This window comes from Natrix helvetica (assembly GCF_964273705.1).
Source record: "Natrix helvetica genome assembly, chromosome: 3".
NCBI classification, from domain to species: Eukaryota; Metazoa; Chordata; class Lepidosauria; order Squamata; family Natricidae; genus Natrix; species Natrix helvetica.
The window spans coordinates 84,046,503-84,064,842 of record NC_138549.1 but is presented as its reverse complement, the minus strand read 5'-3'; the positions used below and the strand labels follow the sequence as shown (position 1 = coordinate 84,064,842).

Below are 18,340 nucleotides of genomic sequence, written 5' to 3'. Positions count from 1 at the left end.
TGCTTTCTTCCTTTTGAGCCCCACTGCCTTCCCTTCCCCCTGCCCCCAAATCACCGACACTGCTGATTACTAATGTAATAGAAGCCCCATTAAAAAGCTATTTGGTGATGGCTACCATCAATCAAAAATGTGAAGTTTACTGTGAAATTAATTGTACCTGAAAAATTTCTGCCTCTTCATATTTTAGAAGTAACTCTTAATTTTCCTCACCTCTTCATATCAGAAGATGAAAATAGGTAATAGCATATTTATAATGTCACTTTTAACCGACCATTGTCATACACAGCCATTTTTCCACTTTTAAATTCTACTATACTACACTTTGTACCGTGTTTCCCCCGAAAATAAGACGGGGTCTTATTTTCTTTTGACCCCCAAAATAAACGCTTGGCCTTATTTTTGGGGAGGTCTTATTATTTTTGAGGTGCAGGGGGCAGCAAGCGTGGTCACCTCATGACTGCTGCTGCCTTGCAAAATTTTTTTGGAGAGGGCTTATTTTCAGGGGAGGGTTTATTTTAGCGCATGCCATCAAAAGCCTGATTGGGCTTATTATCCAGGTAGGTCTTATTTTCAGGGAAACAGGGTAGGACAGCAATTCCTGAGTCTGCTCTATACAGTAACAGAAAATACTCCACTTCTATCAGATGTTGTGGAAGCCCTTTCCGACCATCCTTCTCTTAAATCATTCCGTCCTTCTTCTTACTTTGTTTCAGCCTCCTCCAAACTGTTGTCTAGATAAGGGTTTCTCAACCCTGACAACTTTAAGATGTGTGGACTTCAATTCCCAGAATTCCCCAGCCAGCAGGCTTGAGAAATGCTGATCGAGAAGTTTGATTACAGGCCTCACATCCTGAACCAGCACAGATAATTTGCTTGTTGGCTGGAGCTGAATGGAACTGTAGCCAAATGCATCCTTAAAGTACTTGCTTAAATATGTTCGCTGCCTTGAGTTGTTTATTAAAAAATAAAATAAATGCAGGAGAGAAATAGTAAAGGTCCTTACTTGTTTATTTCTTTGATATAGGCAGCGTAGAACATTTAAAAAAATACAAACCATGCAATATTAAACAGACAACAGCCAAACCAACCCAGGCAGATAACAATTATCTTACAGCAGTGGTGTCAAACTCGCGTCATCACAACATTGTCACCAGGGGTGGTATTCACTTACTTTCCCTACCGGTTCGCAAATGTGAGCGCACGCGTGAGGACGGCATAGAGCCGGGGGCGGGTGGGTAGGCCCACCCACGATTTCCACTACCAGTTTGGGCAAACAGGTCCGAACTGGCTGAATACCACCTTTGATTGTCACATGATGTATTGCGACTCCCCCCCCACCTTTGCTAAACTGGCGTGGGCATGGCCAGCGTGTGACGCATGCAGCCCACGGCCCACGAGTTTGATCACCCCAACCTTACAGGCTCTAACAATCCACTTTTTGGAACAGATCCATATCTTGAAAGCCTTCCCAAAAACCAGAAGGATCAGGGCCACCTAATCTTAAGAGAAACCATGTTCCAAAGGGCAAAATAGCAACAGAAAAACAAGCCCTTTCCCCCAGGTCTCACAAGTTGACATTCTTGATTGACAGGACCCATAGCTATGCCTCTCCTGCTGGAGCTAATGGGCCTTAATAGAAGAATCTGGGAAAATGTGTTCCTGCAAATAGTACCGCCTGTAAATGCTATATAACTATAGACCACAGAGGGAGAGAGAGAGAGAGTTCAGCATTTTTTTCACCACGTTAATTAGGCAGAAATTAAAAGGGCATTCATGTGCTCTTGAGGCATAATCTGAACTGCCAAAAAAAGGCCATCCCTGGAGAATAGCTACGTTTGCCCTCATTCATCCCGATGGTCTCCAGTGGCAGAGAAACGTGTGTTAAAAACTGCCTCTTGCATTGAACAAAATACAGCAGCCAATGCGCTAATTAATGCAAGCAACCAGATTCAAGCAAAGCACTGTGTTTTATCTCAAGAACATAATCCGGATCAAATAGCAACAGCTTCTACAGTAAGTGGTCTTTGTTTTAGCGGAGATTGAAAGAACCAATGAAAGAACTGGCCAGCTGCCACTGAATAGTTTGTGCTTCAGATGCAGCATTAGGAAACAAAAATCTTAATGAGAACAACTGCCTGCTAAGAGCACTTAAAAGCCCTAAAGAATTATTACATCTTTGCTAGGGTCACCGTATTTTTAATTTGGAACAGTATGCCCATCCCCCCCATCTATATACAAAACCAAGTGGAAATTAGCAACTATTTACAAACAATGTGATCTAATCAGGATGTATTATATATCAGAGATAGCAAATACACTATTATTTTATGTGCATCTCCCACCACAGAAAAAGATTAAGGGGGGGGGAGTCATAGAAGTCCAAAATCCACATGGATGACAATAATCAATGACTCTCTATTATACATTTTAAAAAATGCAATATTTATATCAATATGGTACAGTGGCTTAGATTTTGGAATAATGCCCATATTTGAATCAATCTTCAATGTGACATAAGAAAAATTAAAGGTCTATTATAAGGTCTATTATATATTCCCTCCTGAATCCCAGAAGGAAATATGAGATACAGATCTAATTAACGTTCTACATATAAAATGTGAAATGCAAAAACAAAATAATACAAAAATCACACCCCACCATTATTATTTTTTGAACTACATTTATTAGCTACGTTGTTCTTCTTAAATCATTCAATACCTCCAGAAGCGCTTAATTTAAGGATCAAATTATAAATTCAGAAACACCTATTTTGGCTCAGGGTAACAGAGAGAGAGAGGGAGGGAGGGAGGGAGGGAGGCAGGGAGAGAGAGAGAGATGGATTTTAGCCTCATTTTCAATCTACTGTACTTTTATTTCCTCCTTCAAGAATTTTTAACATAGCAAAGGATTCAAATCAATCTCCCACAAGCATTTGGAATGGTTCAGTCCCAGGAGAAGGCGCATCAAGTTACATTTTGCAAATAGTCCCAAGTCCAAAATTTTTCTATAAAAGAATAGTTGCAAGTTAGCAACATTTTAATGAACCAGAAATTCCCTCGGTTTTGCTGATGGAGCTGAAGTCTAGGAGTACATTAAAAAAAATCTGTAAAATATACCTTGCTATTGTAAAGTTAGCTGCAGGCCAACGTCAAGCATCAGCATAGTCTAATACAGCCCCTGTAATTCTAATAAACCCAATGACTCAACAGTCTTAACAGGAGAGCATGACCTAGGAAGAAAGCCACTCTCAAGGAGCATGTTCCCACTTGGCTAGAAGAAAAAAGATCAGATATCGCAGTCCCATGTTTTGCAGCAATAATTTGGAATGGCAGATTTCAGTAGCAGATGTTAAATCCTAACAGAAAACAGTTCCTCATTTTGAAGAGCATCATTATGGCCCAAAGTTGTATTACAAACTGGGCTCCTATAGGGAGTGGCCAGATTAGATTGCATTCAAGGGCTGCAAGTAGATTTTGTGACAATTTACCTTAACAATATTCCTCAGTGGCATAGTCCCATGGGAGAACCGATGAACAAATATTGTTTCAATCAACCTTTTGATGTAGTGGAAAGAATGGCAGATACATGCCAAGCTAGAAACAGCAAGATAAAAGCGTTTCAGAAAACTAAAAAGACAAATCGGGCAAGACATTTGGCATAAAGCTGTGATGCCCCCAAATAAACACCTCCAGTCTAGAAGTGAGACTCACTTAACTACTGGATGTCGGCCTGAAGTAAATCTGTCATCCTGGCCATAGATAAAAGACATACGGAGATAAAACACAAAATAGATGAACAATGGGCCCGTATATTCTATCAAAAATACCTGCAAAAGAAAGAGACGCTTATTAGAAGTTTACCTTTTGGTTGCATGGAATATTACAAAGCTGATGCATAGCCAGCTCCCTCCATCAACACTGCATGCAGTTCTCCCAATCAGAATGGATGCTGAATGACCATTTGCTATAGCCAACGCTTTGAACCAACATTTTAACTTGTTGGCTGGTGAATCCCATATATCTTAAAATTGCCAAGGTTGAGAAACACTGCTTTAGAAAGTACTCTGCTTATTTCCCTTGAGGCTGTCAATTTTTTTTTCTATTTTACATAACTGTCTTCATCACCCAAGAATTGTTGCTGCTTGTATTTTAGCTTTGAAACGGTAAAAACACTGGGGTGGTTATTTTGCAATCTGACATGGTTTTGTCTTTAGCACAATTTAAAACAATAGTGCTTAATAAGGAACACAGCCTGGTTAGATGGTTGGATTCAAGGCAGAAGGCTCAATCCCCAATTCAAAATGAGGCTCCTGATCAAGCCAAATGAGTTCCTATGGGAGAAGGGAAATAAATGTGGGATAAGCAAATGAAATATTAATATTCCTTCTATGTATCTGTTAATGACTGATGCATTGGCTCAAGGGCATAGGACAAGCCTATTAAAATACCTCTTGCAGCTGGTCATTATAAGCAATATGACTCAAGACAAACTACATGTTTCTCTGAAAATAAGACCCGGTCTTATATTTTGGGGGGCTCCAAAATAAGCACTAAGGTTTCTTTTTTGGGAAACATGATTTCAGGGTGACCAGTCTGGCTGGGGGCCCCATCCCCAGCCTGTGCACAAGAGGCAGCAAGCACGTGGGGACCAACGGTATCTGGCAGCAGCTGCAGTCTGCCAATCCCTTGGTCAGTGCACTCTGGGTCTGTGCACCCTGCACAGCGCAGGTGAGTTGATCCCCTGTCCAAGTAGCAGATGGAGGCAGAGGCACAGGGGGGGCAGGTGATCTGGACACACTGCACAGGCCGTGGGAAAACCAAGAGTCTATGAGCCAGAGCTGTGGCCCGCCATTCTGGCCCACTGACTCTTGGCCTTCCCATGGCCCATACAACATATTGAGATTGCCTGCCTCCCCACCTCTGCCTCCATCTGTTGCTTGGACAGGTAATCAACTCACCTCCGCTAGGTGGGCTGTGGTTGCTGCTGAACACTATCAGCATGTGCACGCTCACCGCCTCCTTCCGGAGCTTCCGGAGGAATGGCGGTCGGCCGCTAGAGCTCCGTGTTCTGCGGGGCGCTTTCCGGGGAATTAGGAGTGCAGCCGGTCCCCTTTTCCAGCATGGGGGCAGGGTCCCCAGTAAACAGCTACCCTGGTTTCTTTTATGATCCGAATGGGTCCTCCAGGGTAGCTGGGTGTCTGGAAAAAGCATGAGGAACGTGAGGAACGAACTGAAAATGCAGCCGATGGGAGGAGGCGCCCGGAGAAGCCGCAGAGAGGCCGTCTGCGTTTGGAGCCGATTGAAGGAGAGGCAGACGGCCTCGAAATGGCGGACGGAGTGTGAGGAGGCGCGCCGATACCAGCGATGCCGAATTTGGACTTCAGGTTGGAGGCTGGTGACCTAGGACCATCTGGGACCGTGGATTGAGGTGGCGAAGGCTGGAAGCGCCGGACGCCAAATCCCTCGGCTTGCAGCTTGCTGTGAGAGGTAGCTGTGGGAACTATGGGAGGTTTGAAAAGGTTTAAAAACCATGTTGGCCGAATTTGGAGGATTGGAGACCAGCCGGGACCTTTGAGGCCGGCAAAGACTGGATGGATAGGCCGAGAAGGAAGCTGGAGGCCGATGGGAGGCTGGTGGGAGCGGCGTTGGGGCCTGGAATGGTGGTTTGGGGGCCAAATTCGCAGTTGCAGGCCAAGGCAGGATTAAAAGCCTAGGACCTGGTAGGAATAGGACAACGACTATGATTCAGGAGACTGCATAGAAACTGGGGGGGGGAGCTTTGTTGGTGGATTGCCAGGAGGCCCTTGTCATCGTGCACTTGACTGCATCCCACCTATCCCCCCTTGCCGACTATTTATTAACAACTGCCCCGGATTCCATCTGCGTGAGCCCTAGAGGACTTCTTCCTACCCTATATGATTCACTGCTGATTGACCATCTGCCCCCTGCCTATTCCAACTACAGTCCAACTACCCCTTGCCATTTGCCACCTACCACCCACCGCCCCCACCTCTTGATTGTCATCTAACCAACCTATTACCATCACCCCCCCACCTAAGTCTAATGACTGGACTATTCTGTTTTGCTGCAATCATGCTCTTCAAATTTTTACTGGATTATGACATATCCAGCACAGACCCTAAGCCCCGACGACGAACTCTTTTAACACTTTATGTATTTAAGGTCAGACCTGATCCTACTGCGAGAGTCCCCCCTTTCGCAGGTGTGGCCCTCCGCCCTTTCGAGGGCCCACCTTGATGACGGATTTATTAATCCCGAGAGGTGGAGGAAGCGGAGACTCAGGGGGTTTTTAGTCAGTTGTTTTTTAAAAATTTGTAGGGGTGGGGTCTCAGGGGTTGTGGGGCGGGTGGGTCAGATCAGGAGCGATGTGAGAGCCGGGCCCCCAGGTGTGGTCGCGAGCAGAAGGGGCGGAAGGGAGGAGGAGGGGGAGGACACCATTCCTATACAGGGCTCTTTAATTCCAACGGTCGCAGGGAGGGGCAGATACGAGGAGAGTTTAAGAACTTACAGTCGGTTGGGAGACCGTGGTTGCTGGTTACACCCGGTCGCTTGTACCAACCCCCGCGTTCTAGGTGGTCAAGAGTTACAGACCCAAGGCCTGAGGCTGTTGTTATGCAATGCGAGGTCCGTTGTTAACAAGGCCCCCCTCATTCACAATCTAATTTTAGAGGGGGAGCCGGACCTCGCGGGAATAACGGAGACCTGGTTGGGCCACGAGGGAGGTCTTCCCCTCGTGGAAATGTGCCCACCAGGCTACCGAGCATTTCACCAGCCTCGGGCCCAGGGAAGGGGCGGCGGGGTGGCAGCAATTATTCGGGAGGACTTAGAGCCGAGGGAGTCTACTGTGCCACTGACGTCCGGATGTGAATCCCTTGTTGTGAAATGGGGGCCTGGGAGACAGTTGGGCCTGCTGATAGTATACCTGGCTCCTCGCTATACATCAGCGGCCCTGCCCGAACTCCTCGAGCTGATCGCATCGGTGGCGGTTGAGACCCCCAAACTTTTAGTGATGGGGGATTTTAACCTGCCATCGATGGGAGAAGCATCAGAGGGGGTTCGGGAGTTCATGGCTTCCATGACAGCCATGGACCTGACTCAAATGATTCAGGGCCCAACACACGAGGGAGGACACACTCTGGACCTTGTTTTTGTCTCTGGCCAGTGGCTGAGTGATCTGGGAGGAGGGGACTTAACCATCACTCCCCTGTCATGGTCAGATCACTCACTCCTTCGTCTTGACTTCCCTGGTGCTACCCCCCGCTGCGGGGAGGCGGAACCGGAAAGTTCCAGATGGTTCCGCCCCAGGCGCCTGATGGAACCTGATAGGTTCCAGACGGAGCTTGGGCCACCTCCTGTAACCTTGACCCGCCCCCGGGTAGAGGACCTGGTGGTTGCGTGGAATAATGCAACTACCGGGGCCTTGAACCGGGTGGCGCCTTTGCGGCCTCTCCGGCGGCAACGATCCACCCTAGCCCCTTGGTTTACCGAGGAGCTGAGGGTGATGAAATGCCGCAAGAGACGTCTAGAGAGTCGTTGGAGATCCTCTCGCTCCGAATTTGATCGAACACAGGCACGAGCCCATTTAAGGACGTACCTTGTGGCATTGAGAGCGGCCAAACGCCAATATTGTGCCACTCTCATTGCATCCGCGGAGAACCGCCCTGCCGCCCTGTTTCGGGTGTCCCGCTCCCTCTTGTTTCAGAGGCCGCGGGAGGCCCCCCTACAGGGCAGGGCAGAGGAATTTGGTAAATATCTGCAGGATAAAATTGCTCAAATCCGGAGAGATTGGGTTCCTGTCAGTGGTCCAATGGAGACGCCCACGGCGAGTCTTGAGGAATCGATCTGGGAGGAGTTTGACTTGGTTGCCATCGAGGATTTGGACAGATTGCGTGGACGACTGCGACCCACCACATGTTTATTGGACCCGTGCCCCTCCTGGCTTGTACTGGCATCCTGGGAGGTTACACGAGACTGGCTCCTGGGCCTAGTGAATGCTTCGCTGAGCGAGGGGTCTCTCCCTGCTGCCTTGAAAGAGGCGGTGGTGAGACCCTTGCTCAAGATGCCTTCCCTGGACCCTTTGGAGCTGGCCAATTATCGTCCTGTCTCCAACCTTCCCTTTCTGGCGAAGGCTGTAGAGAGTGTGGTGGCCTATCAGTTTCCACGACATCTGGAGGAAAATGATTATCTAGACCCGCGCCAGTCCGGCTTCCGCCCCGGTCACAGCACGGAGACGGCCTTGGTCGCGTTGGTGGATGATCTCTGGAGGGCCAGAGATAGAGGTTGTTCCTCTATCCTGGTCCTATTAGACCTCTCGGCGGCTTTTGATACCATCGACCATGGTATCCTGCTGCGCCGGCTGGAGGGGCTGGGGGTCCGGGGCACCGTTTTGCGGTGGTTCAGCTCCTACCTTTCTGACCGGACGCAGCGTGTGTTGGCAGGAGAAGAGAGGTCGACCCTACGCCCCCTTACTTGTGGGGTGCCACAGGGGTCGGTCCTCTCACCACTCCTCTTCAACACATATATGAAGCCGCTGGGTGAGATCATCCGTGGTTTCGGGGTCGGATACCATCTGTACGCTGATGATACTCAGCTGTACTTTTCCACCCCGAACCACACCAACGAGGCCATCGAAGTGATGTCCCGGTGTGTGGAAGCCGTACGGATCTGGATGGATGACAACCGACTCAAGCTCAACCCCTCCAAGACGGAGTGGCTGTGGGTACCAGCTCCCCGGTTCAGCCAATTAATTCCATCATTGGCCATTGGGGGCATTCAACTTGCCCCCGTGGAGCGGGCGCGCAATTTGGGCGTCCTCCTGGATGCCCGGCTGTCCATGGATGACCATGTGACAGCCGTGGCAAGGGGGGGCGTTCCACCAGGTTCGCCTGGTGCGCCAATTGCGCCCCCTACTGGACCGGGACGCCTTACGTACAGTCACTCATGCGCTGGTGACGTCTCGCTTGGACTACTGTAACGCTCTCTACATGGGGCTTCCCTTGAAATGCACCCGGAGGCTACAGTTGGTCCAGAACGCAGCCGCGCGGGTAATTATGGGGAGTACTAGGTACTCCCATGTGACACCGTTCCTGCACGAGCTGCACTGGCTTCCTGTGGTCTATCGGGTGCGTTTCAAGGTTTTGATAACTATCTTTAAAGCGCTCCATGGCTCAGGACCTAGTTACTTGCGGGATCGTATTCTGCCCCATACATCCCTGCGACCAATTCGCTCGCACAGAGAGGGCCTCCTCCAGGTGCCGTCCACAAGACAGTGTCGCGGGGCGGCGCCTAGGAGTAGAGCCTTCTCTGTGGCGGGCCCAGCCCTGTGGAATGACCTCCCTCCGGATATTAGGAATACCTCTGACCTCCGCTCCTTTCGTATTAAGCTTAAGACCCACCTATTCCAAGCAGCTGCCTGGCTCAACTTTGATCTAACCATATCGCTCCTGACGGGTTTTTAACTGGGTATTTTAATTATATTTAATTATCTAGGGGTTTTTAAATACTGTATTTTAATTGTTTTTATTTATCAGCCGACCTCCTCCTTGTGTGTGTCTCGGTATATGTCTCTGTTATATGTTTGTTTTGTCCACATATTTATTTCATATGTTTCATTGTACGCCGCCCCGAGTCCTTCGGGAGAGGGTGCGGCTAAGAAATAAATATATTATTATTATTATTATTCCTGTGCTGGCTATGCCCCCACTTCACTATGGCTTATTTTGGGGGGTAGGGCTTATATTAGGTGCGTGCTTAAAAATCAGGCTAGGTCTTATTTTCGGGGAAATGATGTAGTTTAAACCAACCGAATTGTATTTTGTGCATTGATTCCAGATATAAATCGTTGGTTTGCTATCAATTTCCCATTTTATCTTATGATACATGCAAGTAGTCCCTAACTTGGCAACATGTTGGTCTGTGTAACATGTCTGAAAATTGCCAGGCTGGTAAAGAATGGGTAGCAATGTATTGATGCTGGTCTAGGAAACAGGAGACTGTGAGATCTAGTTCTGCATCAGGCATGAAAGCCAGCTAGGTGACTTTGAGCCAATCACTCTCTCTCAGCTCAACCCACCTCACAGGATTGTTGTTATATGGGGCAAAAGAAGGAGGAAGAAGGAGCATTAGGTGTGTTTGCCACCTTGAATTACTTATAAAGTAATAAAGGTGGGTAAAAATCAGTGGTGGGTTCCTGCCGGATCGCACCGGATCGCGTGCTCCCTTTCGGCGCTAAACCCGGAAGTACGTTCTTGCCCCGCCCCTGGCGACGGGACAACGCTTGCCTGCGCTCCACCAACTCGGCTGGGACCGCAAACGTTTCTCTGCTCAGCAATGTCTTCAGTGGAGCGGTGGCAGCCTGGCAGGCTGAGCCTGCGTCCCTTTCAGGCGCTCCGCTCCGCTGAGGAAACGTCTCTGGTCCCAGCTGAGCTGGTGGAGCGCAGGCAAGCGTCATCCTGTCGCCAGGGGCGGGGCAAGACCGTACTTCCGGGTTTAGCGCCGAAAGGGAGCGTGCGATCCGGTGCGATCCGGCAGGAACCCACCACTGGTAAAAATCTAATAAAATAAAACACAAGGAGGGGAAGGACTGTGGATTATAACACAACCCACTGTACCCACAAAGTGCTGTGCCCACAAATCCTGGCTCCATCTTACATTTGCACTTGAGTGCTTTCTTTTTAAAAATGTCTTTCCCTCTATCAGATGTTATTTTTGTTTTTTTAGCAGATGTGACAGGCAAAAAGCCAATTCAGAAAAGGGGCATGTCACAGCATCTTTGTGCAAAGAAGCACTTTACCTGTTTAAGTTCTCCTGGCACTGAAGCGCAGAAAACAGAAGCCAAAGATGAAAAGTTGGAAGAATGGATTCTATTCTACCAAAGTTGGCTCCATTCCATGTAATTGGATCAAATGACTGTTTCCTTCTTGCCCTAATTTTGGAGGGCTGCATCCTCTCCCTACTTTCTTGTTGCATCCCCTAACATAGACATTGCACAAGACGGGTTTTGTCAGGTTGCCAAGCAACCAGTGCTGCGTTGCTATGGACTCGCTTGCCAAGTTTTTTGGGTGATTATATTTTTTCCCCTTTGCATCCTTCATCCCAGCAACTCTTGCGTTTAGAAAAGAAAACAAAAAGGCGGGAGGTGTTTCCTACCATTTTGTATTGGAGAAAAACCTAAATAACATCATAATGCAATATATTACTGAAGTAAAACAGCAATTAATTAAAACATATCAAAGCTGAGGGGCTCACCATGGTCCATCCAATTTGCGGCCCTAAATCTTTAAAATAGAGAGTAGCAGTGGTGCCAACTGGGAGAAGTTGCAGGATTTCCTCATTCTTCAGGGATTTTCCTTCTGAGAGGATGAGAAGAAGCTGTAACATGAACTAAAATACACAATTCCTCATCAAAGCTTGCATTTTCTACAGCTATTCTTTCCTACAGTATTTACCTCAAGGAGTCTTCACAGGCATCAAAACCTTTCTTCCATTTAAGAATATTTGAAGGAAAAGAAAGGAAGCATTTGAAGACATGGGAAAAGAAAATATGTCCAGGACTAAAATGCTACCTGTTTGGATGGGATCGCCCGAACCAGTAGTAAAAATGCTACCCGTTCGCCCGAACTGGTAGTAAAAAAAATGCTACCACTTCAGGTGAACCGGTTTTTCCGACAATCGGTAGCAAAGGTATGTGGATTTCACCCATGAGTATGTCAAATGATTCTACATGTCCTTGTCAATACAGATAATCCTCGACTTACCACCACAATTGAGCCCAATGTTTCTGTTAAGTGAGACATTTGTTAAGTGAGTTTTGTCCATTTTATGACCTTTCTCATCATAGTTGTTAAGTGAATCACTGCAGTTGTTAATTTGGTAACATGGTTGTTAAGTGAATCTGGCTTCCCCATAGACCTGCCCCTAGGACATTACAACTGTCAGAATTATGAGTCAGTTGCCAAGCATCTTAATTTTGAGCACATGACCATAGGGATGCTGCAATGGTTGTTAAGTATGAAAAATAGTGATAAATCACTTTCTTCAGTGCCATTGTAACTTTGAGCAGTCACTAAATGAACTGTTGTAAGTCGAGGACTGCCTCTATACAGAAAACTGAAGCAGATTATGGTCCCATGTAATCTGTTCTCCTTTTCTTCATTCTTTGCTGATGTTTCTCAGAACTGCTGTCACAATCTCCTACGTTGGGCTATATTGGTAACATTCTGTAGGCAAAACATGAGCTCATAGTCTAGTCTTTGGGAAACCAGGGTGTTAAAAAGAAATCACAGCAAAAAGTGTTATACACAAGATTTTCTATCAGAACTCTGTCTCAATAATTGGACCGACTTCACAAGAAGATGGCCTTGGACCTCTGTTGAGCAGCCTGCTTTTCTTACTATACAGGGAGGAGAGAAATTTTATTTTGATTCCCTCTCCCTCTTAAACAGCCCCAGTTCTGTCTATGGATGCAGGAGTCTAGATCTCACTTCGCATAATTCAAAATGCTAATTAAATGTGTTTCTGCAGCAACTTAGCAAGCACTAATTTTTTTAAAGGATTTTAACATTGTAATCTGAATGAACTGCTTTGATTTAGAGAAAAATGCAATGTTTAAATTAATATCTCTCTCTCTCTCACACACACACACACACACACACACACACACGATACTTACTAGGATCAAGCCTTATAGATTGTCTTGCTGGATACCACTGAGGATCTATAGGGGAAAACAGAAGCGCACAACTAAAAACATGACCTTCCTATTATTCAGTCCTCTGACTTTCCGTCTTAATCTCAAGAAATTATTTTAAAAATATCAATTCTTGTAAATCACTTCTTTACTCATTCTTTCTAAATTTGCCTGTTTGGGTTTGGTGGGATTGATTTCCAAAGTATTACACAACAATTCTGGCAAAAGTAATATAAACATATTGGTATATAATCAGTGGTGAAATTCAAATTTTTTTTAATACCAATGCTGTGGGCGTGGCTTGGTGGGCGTGGCAGGGGAAGGATACTGCAAAATCTCCATTCTCATCCCACTCTGGGGCCAGGCAGAGGTGCAATTTGCCAGTTCTCCGAACTACTCAAAATTTCCGCTACCGGTTCTCCAGAACCTGTCAGAACCTGCTGAATTTCACCCCTGTATATAATCATATATGAATACATTTCTTAAATAAAAGCATGTATAAAGATAAAATATATAAATGATAAACATCTATGCTTAATGTTGTAAGCTCCCAGCGTCGCCTTGCAGCAAGACAGTGCCAAAAAATATTTTAAAATAAAATAAATATATACATTCCAAAACAAACGTTTGCTTCAGCAAATGAGCTTTGCAAGATCTGTACTGCTAACTCAACCCAGAAAACCCTAAGCCAGCCTTCGCCAATTTGATGCCCTCTATGTCTATGACAATTCGCCACGGCCAACTCGCCGTCGCCCGCATGAGAGCACCAACTTGCTGCAGGCAACATGCCGCCAGACAACTAGCCACAAGACAACTCGCTGCAGGACAAGAGTTACACTAATATCAAAGAAAGGATGCAAAAAGGAGGGTCAAAATGAAATGTGAATGACAAAAATTAAAATAGCTTTTTTTATTTATTTTAAATAATTTTAATTTTTTTTAAAAAAATTAAATAATAAATTTAAATTTAGATAATTTGAATAATTAAAGTGAATTGTCCTGCAGCAAGTTGGCTGCTGCAAGTTGTTCCATTCCGACTCTAGCCATAGGACAGCCCTTTGTCTACTTCTGGGAGGCAATTGGGAAGGGAAAGCTAGAGACATAACACATCTGAAGAGCATCACAGTGAAAAAGGCTGAAGGTTTCTTCAGCAATTAGTAGAAAGAATTAGTAACTCAGCTTTGAGAAAGCTTATGTCATTTGTGCTCCTCACAATTATGTATAATTTAATTAGGCACTGACATTCCTTTTAAAGTAAATTTTGAAATATAGATACTCACGCATCTTGTGGAACATCACTCGGATGTCACTTATTGTCGTGTTTGGCTCCACCTATATAAGAGAAAAAATTTCTATCGGGAAGCAAGCAGATATTCTTTTTTGGGAAGGGTGAGTGGGTGGGAGCAAAGGATATAATTAAGGAAGCCCCCAGCTACAGGATGAAGATATTGTGCAAATCTCCGAGTGCTCAGAATGCGATCTATAAATGTGAATATTAAAAAGTGGTGTTTTTTATGGTTACGAACCTTTTCTAGGAAGCAGAGCTGTTGTTTCGTCTTCCAGTCAAGAATTTCCACCTGGCAAAAGAAGTGGATAAACCATTTCAAATGATCTTATGCTGTTAACCGCTATGGTTTACACAAACAAGAAACAGTTGAGCTCAAGTATCAAATAAGTCATACCTTAACTTTTTTTTTTAATGAACCACAGCTGGGTTCATGACTCAAAGATAGCTATAATCATTTTACAAGCTGCATAGAGTATATTTATTCATTTTTATTCTAAAAACGTATGTTGTTTAAAAACAAACTGGGTTTCCTCCTGGCAACTTATAGCATAGTAAAACCAGACTGTATTTTTTTAAAAAAAAAAAATCTATGAACTCAAATAGCATTTAAAAATAGAATATATGAAAATATAACCGCAGGTAGATTAGTTAATAATCTACACAACACCCCATATATAAGAATCAAGTTTTACTTTTGGAAACTACATAATAATAATAATAATAAATGTTTATTTCTTAGCCGCACCCTCTCCCGAAGGACTCGGGGCGGCGTACAATGAAACATATGAAATAAATATGGACAAAACAAACATATAACAGAGACATATACCGAGACATACACAAGGAGGAGGTCGGCTGATAAATAAAACAATTAAAAGACAGTATTTAAAAACCCCTAGATAATTAAATATAATTAAAATACCAAGTAAAAGCCCGTCAGGAGCGATATGGTTAGATCAAAGTTGAGCCAGGCCAGCTGCTTGGAATAGGTGGGTCTTAAGCTTAATACGAAAGGAGCGGAGGTCAGAGGTATTCCTAATATCCGGAGGGAGGTCATTCCACAGGGCTGGGCCCGCCACAGAGAAGGCTCTACTCCTAGGCGCCGCCCCCCGACACTGTCTTGTGGACGGCACCTGGAGGAGGCCCTCTCTGTGCGAGCGGATTGGTCGCAGGGATGTATGGGGCAGAATACGATCCCGCAAGTAACTAGGTCCTGAGCCATGGAGCGCTTTAAAGATTATTATCAAAACCTTGAAACGCACCCGATAGACCACAGGAAGCCAGTGCAGCTCACGCAGGAGCGGTGTCACATGGGAGTACCTAGTACTCCCCATAATTACCCGCGCGGCTGCGTTCTGGACCAACTGTAGCCTCCGGGTGCATTTCAAGGGAAGCCCCATGTAGAGAGCGTTACAGTAGTCCAAGCGAGACGTCACCAGCGCATGAGTGACTGTGCGTAAGGCGTCCCGGTCCAGTAGGGGGCGCAATTGACGCACCAGGCGAACCTGGTGGAACGCCCCCCTTGCCACGGCTGTCACATGGTCATCCATGGACAGCCGGGCATCCAGGAGGACGCCCAAATTGCGCGCCCGCTCCACGGGGGCAAGTTGAATGCCCCCAATGGCAAATGATGGAATTCATTGGCTGAACCGGGGAGCTGGTACCCACAGCCACTCCGTCTTGGAGGGGTTGAGCTTGAGTCGGTTGTCATCCATCCAGATCCGTACAGCTTCCACACACCGGGACATCACTTCGATGGCCTCGTTGGGGTCGTTCGGGGTGGAAAAGTACAGCTGAGTATCATCAGCGTACAGATGGTATCCGACCCCGAAACCACGGATGATCTCACCCAGCGGCTTCATATATGTGTTGAAGAGGAGTGGCGAGAGGACCTACCCCTGTGGCACCCCACAAGTAAGGGGGCGTAGGGTCGACCTCTCTTCTCCTGCCAACACACGCTGCGTCCGGTCAGAAAGGTAGGAGCCGAACCACCGCAAAACGGTGCCCCGGACCCCCAGCCCCTCCAGCCGGCGCAGCAGGATACCATGGTCGATGGTATCAAAAGCCGCCGAGAGGTCTAATAGGACCAGGATAGAGGAACAACCTCTGTCTCTGGCCCTCCAGAGATCATCCACCAACGCGACCAAGGCCGTCTCCGTGCTGTGACCGGGGCGGAAGCCGGACTGGTGCGGGTCTAGATAATCATTTTCCTCCAGATGTCGTGGAAACTGGTAGGCCACCACACTCTCTACAACCTTTGCCAAAAAGGGAAGGTTGGAGACAGGACGATAATTGGCCAGCTCCAAAGGTTCCAGGGAAGGCTTCTTGAGCAAGGGTCTCACCACCGCCTCTTTCAAGGCGGCCGGGAGAGACCCCCCGCTCAGCGAAGCATTCACTAGGCCCAGGAGCCAGTCTCGTGTAACCTCCCAGGATGCCAGTACAAGCCAGGAGGGGCACGGGTCCAATAAACATGTGGTGGGTCGCAGTCGTCCACGCAATCTGTCCAAATCCTCGATGGCAACCAAGTCAAACTCCTCCCAGATCGATACCTCAAGACTCGCCATGGACGTCTCCATTGGATCACTGACAGGAACCCAATCTCTCCAGATTTGAGCGATTTTATCCTGCAGATATTTACCAAATTCCTCTGCCGTGCCCTGTAGGGGGGCCTCCCGCGGCCTCTGAAACAAGAGGGAGCGGGACACCCGAAACAGGGCGGCAGGGCGGTTCTCCGCGGATGCAATGAGAGTGGCACAATATTGGCGTTTGGCCACTCTCAATGCCACAAGGTACGTCCTTAAATGGGCTCGTGCCTGTGTTCGATCAAATTCGGAGCGAGAGGATCTCCAACGACTCTCTAGACGTCTCTTGCGGCACTTCATCACCCTTAGCTCCTCGGTAAACCAAGGGGCTAGGGTGGATCGTTGCCGCCGGAGAGGCCGCAAAGGCGCCACCCGGTTCAAGGCCCCGGTAGTTGCATTATTCCACGCAACTACCAGGTCCTCTACCCGGGGGTGGGTCAAGGTTACAGGAGGTGGCCCAAGCTCCGTCTGGAACCTATCAGGTTCCATCAGGCGCCTGGGGCGGAACCATCTGGAACTTTCCGGTCCGCCTCCCCGCAGCGGGAGGTAGCACCAGGGAAGTCAAGACGGAGGAGTGAGTGATCTGACCATGACAGGGGAGTGATGGTTAAGTCCCCTCCTCCCAGATCACTCAGCCCCGTACATTTGTTTTTACATCATTCACAGGAAAATTATTCCTTCATATGAACCTGGAGGAATTGCAAAAATGCAAAATTGAACTGATTTTGTGGCCCTGCATTTGTGTAAGTCAGTTTTCTTTTGATTCAATTAGGACTGGAGAGTAATCTCTCCTCACCTCACCTTTTAGCCACCTGATTATTGCTTTGCAACATAGGTAGTCCCCTTAAGGTAGTCCCCTTACTTTAAGAATCCAAATTGGAACTGAAACTTCCTGCCACCAAGTGAAACAGTCCTTTGAGGAAACATCTTGTGACTGTACCGCTTTGCAATGGCAGTTGTGGTAATTGTGTGTTGGAAGTATTTTAGATTCAAGAAATTTTTTATTCATGCACTGCCTGTAAACTTCTTAAATCAACAGCCTGATCTGTCAACAGTCTCGCCTGCCAAAAGGTGAAAGAAACCATGAAGCAAAGATGGTTTAACTGTGAAGCTAAATAATTGACAGTGCATTCTTTTCAAAGTGCACTCCTTTCAAAGAATAGCAAACAGGACAAATCCTTTAAAATATAGGGCTTTGGGAAACACACACAAAAAGAGGGCACCCCAAATCGACACACATCGAAGGAAATTGCCAAAGATGAACACTTCAAAACGCATTCAGACCAAGAACTACTTTCTCTATAAACACCCTCTATCTCAAAACATTCCAACGGTGGTCTACTTTCGAATGCTGTCTTTTTATGCTCTCAAATAAACTTTTTTCCTCTTTGAGTAGGAAGTCTGGTGTCATTCTTATGCTTGATCCTAGCTTGAGAAGCGGACCAGAATATTCTTCTGACACCTGGCTGCCGCCGTTAGATCAGGACAGCCCTGTCAGTAGATGTGGATGTCGCACTTTTCCTACCTTGCCGTAATCACTTCTACTTCAACTCAGGCCTGGCTCTTCTAGCAGCCTTTGGAAGGCTTTGGGTGGCCAACAGCTTTCTTACAAAGAGCCAGGCTTCCTCCTCAGCAATAGGGAGAAGGAAATGGCGAAGATCAGCTGGAGGCAGCACGATATAGAGGGCAACCCAAAGGGCAGAGATGAGGAGGAAACAAGCAGAAGGGAATTGAAGAAGATATTATTGCATTTCCTTCTTCA

The 18,340-nt window shown here is 46.7% G+C and overlaps 1 protein-coding gene across 2 annotated transcripts in view; it reads right to left on the bottom strand.

Annotated features, from left to right (window-relative positions):
- Positions 1 to 18,340, bottom strand: part of LOC309388618 (very-long-chain enoyl-CoA reductase-like) — a 43,254-nt gene that overhangs the window by 11,507 nt on the left and 13,407 nt on the right. For both annotated transcript variants that reach the window (XM_081946057.1, XM_081946058.1), the window contains exons 2-7: positions 14,235 to 14,285; positions 13,989 to 14,040; positions 12,691 to 12,735; positions 11,268 to 11,371; positions 3,711 to 3,826; positions 3,488 to 3,593 (exon numbers count right to left, since the gene is read on the bottom strand). In XM_081946057.1, coding sequence (XP_081802183.1) covers positions 3,488 to 3,593; positions 3,711 to 3,826; positions 11,268 to 11,371; positions 12,691 to 12,735; positions 13,989 to 14,040; positions 14,235 to 14,285 — 474 coding nt within the window. The remainder of the gene's footprint in view (positions 1 to 3,487; positions 3,594 to 3,710; positions 3,827 to 11,267; positions 11,372 to 12,690; positions 12,736 to 13,988; positions 14,041 to 14,234; positions 14,286 to 18,340) is intronic.